Source organism: Zeus faber, assembly GCF_960531495.2.
Source record: "Zeus faber genome assembly, chromosome: 5".
NCBI classification, from domain to species: domain Eukaryota; kingdom Metazoa; phylum Chordata; class Actinopteri; order Zeiformes; family Zeidae; genus Zeus; species Zeus faber.
In genome coordinates, this window is record NC_137192.1 from 9,110,643 (window position 1) to 9,118,439 (window position 7,797).

Sequence of the window (7,797 nt, forward strand, 5' to 3'; positions counted from 1 at the left end):
ACATCATCTCGAAAATATTATCTCGAAAAACTCGATATAGAGGCTCCTGCCCCTGAAATTCCGACTTTGATAGACTTTTTTTTTTTCCCAGAAGAGTTCAGGTTTTTCGAGTTTCGATTGTAATGGAACGCAGCATAAGGAGGAGCGTGCTTGCTGTCCTACACAAAATATTTGTGGATTCTAGACTTTTATGTCCAGATAAGTGGACGACGGTGGCTCCTGCTATTTTTGGGGTGTGCTGATGAGACTTCTGTTCGCTTTTTCCAAAAGCTCTAGAGAAAATATACCGTCCGGTTGGTTTAATACTGTAGCGATAGCATAGTAAACCGTTTCACGTCGGCGGCAGCCATCTTTGTCAGGTCCCTCAACGACGATAGCGGATTAAACCGACCGTTCTACGTCTGCGGCAGCCATCTTGGTAAGGTCAGTCAACAGCGCTCCTCTGCGTCGTCATCGTCGCAAACCCGCCGCTTATTAGAAAAACGGTTGTGATTGGCCCGGCGCTGGCAAGGTCGGCTAGAAACTGTTTTAATGGGAGGGTGGCCAGACGTATTCTACAGAGCAAATGAAACATGAGCTGCATATTCGCCTCGTTCCCGGGCTACGTTTCTGGTATTTGACGCTGAAAGCATTACATTAAATCCCTACACAATACGAAACAAGAAATCTGTGAAATCTATCTGATCTGTTTAATGTCTTTATGGTATGTATGTATGTAAAACACAAGCCTTGAATCAAATTTAAAAAAAATCCCAAAACAATTAAAACAAGGCAGTAGGAAAGAAAAAGGTGAATATGATGTTCATTCTTTTTGCTTGGTCATTCATCATCTTGTAATTACTTGTTGATGTCAGCCATTTCCTCGACACTTGGAAAGTAAACTGGAAAGTAGAACTGACAAGAAGGGGTTGATTTCCATGATAATCATAATATCCGTTCTCGTTTTTCAAATAAATCCCCCTGGATCTCAAACGTCACGGCTGTGGAGTCACTCAAGCGACTTCCTCGGCTGCAAAGACGCAGTGCTTCCACTGGGGGGAGTCCAAGCGCAAACATTCTTATCTCTCATGTTTGACCTTTCGTTGAGTTTTACAGTTTGTGGAGCACTGTCTGTCTGGAAATTATAACTTTAGCATGTACTTCACCCTGAATTGCATTCTGCCCTGTTCAAACAGCAAAACCCTGAAGAAAGAAAACAACACCCATGAAGCTCGATCTGTTTCTACTGGAGATGGTCCAAACGTGTGGCTTCACTCGATCCTGGGGCAGCCCTTGAGAAGATACGTAGAAAATATCGGTCACTGGCGACAATAAGCTCACAGACTCATTTCATTATGATTATACGGTGGCCTAATATGAAGGGAGAAAATTCGATTGTGAGTTTTCATTCACCTCTGGCCTGATGAGCGTGTTGTATTTCTCAGGGGCCACTGCGCTCATTGTTGTCGTGTAAACGGTAATGCTGAGAAAATAACAATCAGAGACACTGATAAGTAGTGATCATGACACTGAGAAAAATGGATCCAAAACGTCAAAAAGTAATATATATGCGAGATAAAAACAAAAATTATGGAACATGCTTTAGATAAATACATAGACCGGTAGATAGATAGATAGATAAATAGATAGATAGATAGGTAGGTAGGTAGATAGATAGATAGATAGATAGATAGATAGATAGATAGGTAGATAGATAGATAGATAGATAGATAGATAGATAGACAGACAGATAGATAGATAGATAGATAGATAGATAGATAGACAGACAGACAGACAGATAGATAGATAGATAGATAGATAGATAGATAGATAGATAGATAGATAGATAGATAGATAGATGGATAGGTAGATGGATAGGTAGATAGATAGATAGATAGATAGATGGATAGGTAGATAGATAGATAGATAGATAGATAGATAGATACATGGATAGATGGATAGGTAGATAGATAATAAAGCAATGTAAAAACTAAAATAAAAAAAGGGCAATAGATGGAAAATGTGGAAATATACAATAAAACGACTCTCGACTGTACACAATAAAATTTGACAATATACACAAAATCTAATGATAAACAACAACCTCCATAGCCTAAAAATCCACAGAAAAAAAATAAAAATAAAAATTATAAGTGAACCACAAAATAAAAAAACAAATCCGATCAAAAACTAACTGCAAGCATACACCAATGAATCAACAATTTCCGATTATGGAATTTTTTTTTTTTTTTTTTGCACATGTATAGAGTGTACATACACTATGTGCACCAGAGTAACAGGAACGTCTGTATAACATCTATATAACATCTATATAACATCTATATACCTACTTTCTTATTCATAAAATCCACTTTTCTGGCCTTGCTATAAAGTTCAGTAATTCTAATTCCGCTACTGTTACATCCTCTAACTATGCAGCCGAACAATGGCCTGTTGACATTTGTGCTCGGGGCGACCGTAGGGAACTGAAAGCCCCAGTGTTCCCACGTGTCCCAACACATCAGGGCGCACACTCAAGATTCAGTTGTAGAGCAAAGGGCACAGCGAACAGTCTCGACAAGCTCTTACCCATTACACACTGGAAACAAAGACAAAACCTGCGGGCGACAAAAAAAAAAACGTTACAAAACGTTTTTAACCAGAGTTTTGTAAGTCATTGTGCAAATATTACGTTCAAATAGAAAATGCCCTGTTACCTTGTAAAGTGTATCCACGTTGATGTGAGCCTGGCCTGTGGCGTTTAAAGCTTTGTTGGCGGTGTCTCTGAGAGATGGAGAATAATACGATATCACACAACGCGCTATGAATTGTTTTTCCGTCCCGTCCCCCCCACACACACAGCCGGCCCTGCCAGATTAACACGATGAGGTGGTTCAGACTGAATGGCAGCACACCTTCTGTGATCCCACGCCGGGGGAGGAAGCCAGTGGTCGAAATTGGTCTCCACCAGGTACCACCTACAAGCGGGGGAGAGACTCGTTGGCTTCTCTGTTGTAACGTTAATATGGTTTACGGTGACAATGACACGACGCCCTTTTTATTTGTGACCGAATCAACTGTCATTCAAACCAACCAGATCTGAGGACACATATGAAATGGAAAAGATCTATAGGCACTGTATGCTCAAATTGAAACCGCTTTCAACAGTGAAAAGTGAAGTGAAACAGTGAAAAGGTCCACAAGGCTTTATTTACGCTTGTAACATTGTTAACAAATTTGAAAAAATGTCAAAAATCTAAACAAACTACGTCTTTCAACGTAATAGACATGTACGAATAAAGTAAATAAGTCACGTATATAAAATAATGACGTTATTAACGTTTACGTTGGCTGTCACCATATTCACGATCAATAAATCAGTTTTTATATAAGTGTATTTTTTATTTTTGTTCGCACTTTGCAAACACTATATAAAGGGAGTTTTAAACTCTCATTCGCCAGACGTGGCAAATGTCCAGGTGATCCAACTACTGGCCGTTGTACTGGAAAAAAACAGCGCTCCCAATTGTTAACCCGACGCCCACTAGGGGCGAGGATCCAACTGTCGATTACTATTACGTGTTCGGTGTAAATCAGGTTTAAAACACTTTCTGTACGAGCGGTCACACTGGAAAACTCTCTTTTTATTCCCCCACTCACCCTCCATTCAGAGGATCCAGGGGCCAGATGTCGGCGGGGCCATTCCGGTCTCTGGTGATCACTGCTCCTTCCCCCGCCCGGACCCCCGCCACGATGTAGTACACCCCTGTGATGATGGGGATTTTGGACAGACGCATCACGGCCTCCTGGAAGTCCTCTGCTCCCTCCAGGGTCTGCATGGTTCACATGGGATCGGAGAGCGTGGATGTTTGCTGTTTACTGTTCACCATGATTTTTTTTTTTTTTCGTTTATTGGCACTATTCTGTTTTTACTACTTAGCTTCCTCAGGCTTATACCGCTTGTCAGATTCATTATCCTGCCATTATATTTTTATTTTATTGTGTCACAGGTTTATACTGTTTAAAATGTTCAGGTTTATTTTCCATCATCCTGCCATATTTTTATTCACATTTTGAACAGTTAAGATTTTCAGGTTTATATTGTTTAAAGTCTTCAAAGTATTCTGGTTTACTTATTCTGCCATACATTATTGTGTACAGTTAACTGTGAGATTTATTGTATATTTCACTTTTTGCCGAGATGTTGACACTTTTCATATTCATATTATTATTCTGTTGTTTGTTATTGCCTATTGTTTTTGTTGTGTTGTTGACAATTTACCTCGGGTGATGAATAAAGTACTTCTTATTTTCCCTCATGTGACTAAGAATCTGAATCAGTTTATTCCACCGGGTATATTTATATACATACTAGTATTTTTTTATAGTGAGGTTTGGCACATTTCACTACAGACGATTAGCATAAAAAAAAAAACCCTTAAAAGAAAGCTTAACAGAAAAAATGGAGAATTAATAAATAATAAAAGAAAAATTGAATAAAAGAAAAATTCGAGTAAAAATAGAATTAATAATTGTCATATATATATATATATATATATATATGTATATTCTCACAGAATTCTAAGTTCCTTTAATAATGGACTCACCTCCCTCACCAGCCAGCTGACCGGGGATCTCCTCAGCAGAAATGCCGACACCAGGTTCTTCCACCACTCCCACCACTGCTCCTTGCCTGGTAATTACACGGGAACAAGCAGGCTAGTGCATAGTGCATATAAATACTCAAAGGCCAAAATAGCAGATTAGACAAAGTGTGGTCCTATACCGCGCTGGTCTCCAGATATGGTGAACTTTTTGGGACTCTGACCAGTCCACAAGCCGACGTAGCCAGCGAAAGAAGTCCCACGGTAAAGCACCTGCGAGGTTTGGAGATCATGAATTTGAGGAGGACAAATCTCTCTTTATCTCTCTCGGCAATATCATTTTAAAGCGTTTTTAAGTTACCTGTTGCTTGACCCGCCGGCCATGTGCAGGACTATAGAGAATTATTGCTGCATTAGGGCTACACGACATACCTCCCCATTCTTGACAAAGATTAGGTCGACAGTCAAATTCCTCAGGACGTCATGTGGATAGTCAAGGTTTCTACCGTGGTACAGAGTTCCATTTGAGTCCTGGGCTACTATACTCGTACAAAATCTGCAGGAGAAGTAAAAAGCGTCATCAGAAGCCTGTTTGGATGACTCCACGTTTAGAATTGCGTAAGATGCCGTCAGAGAAAAATGCACGTACGCAGATATTTCATAGGCAAAGTTGAGGATGATGATGTCCGAGATGCTGGCTCCAAACTGTGTGGCCATGCCACGGATCTCCCCGCCGTAGGGCTGAGGGACGTACTTTTCCAGGGCGGCCGCCACAGGAGCAATGGCGTTATGCACCCATTTGGGAACTGTCGTGCTGCAAAAAAAAACAACAAAAAAAAAACATGTCCTGTTTCAGCTTCATCCTCAGTTATAACAAAAAAATACACAGAGGACAAGGCAAACCAGCGCAAAGAGAACTGAAGTAAAACATTTCAATCAGTGGTGGAAAAAGTACACTGTGACGTTTTACTTAAGTAAAAATGCATCATACTTTCACTTAAATTACATAAAAATACTTGTTACACCTGACTTAAAAGAGCATAAATAAAGCGCTATTGTAGGCAGATGCATGAATGAATGCAAATCCCAATTACACTATACAAAAAAAAAAATTATGGGTGTCATAGTAATTACAAGGATATGGACCTGATGAATCAGCGATCTGCAATCCTAAATCAGAAGGTTGATTGACCCAGTCCCGGGTTTTGATGTATATAAATATAAATCAAACATTTTGTTGTTGTTTTTTTTAATTCTCTGAAACCGAACATATTTTAAAAAGTAACATACTCTGCAACTTACCAAGACTGTTGAAAACAAATGGTCACATAATAAACTAATAACAGGGTTGTTATCATAGTTTATTCAGGAACACAATGTAGTATTAATTGCATGGGATCCTGTTTAATCTACAACCAATTGATTGCAGAACGTAATATTATTATTATTATTATTATTATTATTATTAATAATAATAATAATAACAATAATAATAATAATAATAATAATTATTATTATTATTATTATTATTATTATTATTATTATTATTATTATTATTTGTATTATTATTATTAATAATAATAATAATAATAATAATAACAATAATAATAATTATTATTAATTATTATTATTTTTATTATTATTATTAATAATAATAATAATAATAATAATAATAATAATAATAATAATTATTATTATTATTATTATTATTATTATTGTTAATAATAATAACAATAATAATAATAAGTATTATTATTTTTTATTATTATTATTATTTTTATTATTATTATTATTATCAACAATAATAATAATAATAATAACAATAATAATAATAATTATTATTATTATTATTAATATTAATAATAATAACAATAACAATAATAATAATTATTATTATTATTATTATTGTTATTGTTAATAATAATAATAAAAAAATAAAAATAATAATAATAATAAAATAACAACAACAATAATAATAACAATAACAATAACAATAATAATAATAATAATAATAATAATAATAATAATAATAATAATAATAATAATAATAATAATAATAATAATAATTAAGGTTGGTAACGAACTAATTTCCCCCCGGCTATTTTAATTCAAAATAAAATAAAATAAAAACAAATGATGGTGACGATAATAAGAACTCACTCAATGACTTCTGCCGCGGCGGTCTTCAGGTAGTTGATATCGAATGCTTTCAGTAAGGGCGCCCATCGAACTTCTGGTGGATCGTCCAGACTGACGTTCACTGACGGAGGAGGGAAATCTGCGGTGCACGGCACCAGCAGAGCGGCCAGCACCAGTCCGGGAAGCATGGTGGCCTTCGGGCTGGATGGAGTCCGCTGTCAGCACGATTCTCCGGACGCAACGCAACCTTCTCCAAATCACTTCTTCAACTTCCGTCTTTTTGCTTTTTAAAACCCGAGCGTGGATCACCTGACCGCCACGGCTTGTTTGGAAGGAAGGAAAACACCCCCCCCCCCCAAAAAAAAACAAAAAAAAAACGTCTATTCAGCGACACGCAACACGCTGATGAAAACACTCTGAGTAACTTCGGAACAACCCAGCGACCCTTCGCCAAAAACCGAAATATTTAGTTTTAATTTGCGCGGTCGCGTCTCTTCGCTTTCCTTCGGCGAACCGAGCGACAGAAGACGAACTCCAGTCCCTCTGCGGGCACTCTGCCTGCTGGTGCGGCGGGGAGCCGCTGGGTGGCGCTGCTTCTCAAGTCACCGGTGACACCTGGGTAAGTACGGGATAATGCAAGTAGTGTCAAAATAAATAGATGTTATTTATCATTATTTATATTTTTAGAACCATAAGTCACTATTTAGGATTGTATTGTTACGGCTTCTGTACGGAAGAGGATGTGCGTTCTGGAATTAAAGTTGGAACTCGTTTCCCCCCCCCCCCCACATGACCCTCATCCTCTTCTGTAGTTGTGATTGTCAAAGACAAATATAATGGTTGTTGTTATAATCACAATAATATTAATATCGTCTCTCTGTTCTGGTGTGTTTTTTTTTTATGACTGCAGGAGGTCATTCACTTCGAATGAACCCAATTGTGTCATTCGGGTACAGTGTGATTCTACAACCGGGCGGTGTTTGCGGCTTATTTAAGTCAATATTGTGATCACAGTTGTTTATCACAGGGACTCATCCATTTCGGGGCACACAATTATTTTGTGGCACTTTGTAAA

The 7,797-nt window shown here is 37.5% G+C and overlaps 1 protein-coding gene across 1 annotated transcript; it reads right to left on the bottom strand.

Annotated features, from left to right (window-relative positions):
- Positions 1–677: 677 nt before the first annotated feature.
- On the bottom strand, positions 678–7,262 carry LOC307231030 (N-acylethanolamine-hydrolyzing acid amidase-like). Its single transcript, XM_080001563.1, has 11 exons — positions 6,744–7,262; positions 5,233–5,397; positions 5,016–5,139; positions 4,766–4,856; positions 4,587–4,672; positions 3,640–3,812; positions 2,895–2,957; positions 2,697–2,763; positions 2,569–2,597; positions 1,393–1,462; positions 678–1,271 (listed from the first exon to the last, which is right to left on the bottom strand). The coding sequence occupies exons 1-11, from the start codon at positions 6,908–6,910 to the stop codon at positions 1,251–1,253; spliced, it is 1,056 nt and encodes a 351-aa protein (XP_079857689.1). The 5' UTR covers positions 6,911–7,262; the 3' UTR covers positions 678–1,250.
- Positions 7,263–7,797: the final 535 nt, after the last annotated feature.

Bases quoted from the DNA above. Each gene is read 5' to 3' on its own strand.
- LOC307231030 (XM_080001563.1), bottom strand. From the start codon at position 6,910: ATGCTTCCCGGACTGGTGCTGGCCGCTCTGCTGGTGCCGTGCACCGCA. The intron at 2,598-2,696 runs GTAACAGGGCAT...TGTCGCCCGCAG, and splicing joins ACGTGGATACACTTTACAAG to GTTTTGTCTTTGTTTCCAGT. The intron at 1,272-1,392 runs GTGAATGAAAAC...TATCTTCTCAAG, and splicing joins ACACGCTCATCAGGCCAGAG to GGCTGCCCCAGGATCGAGTG.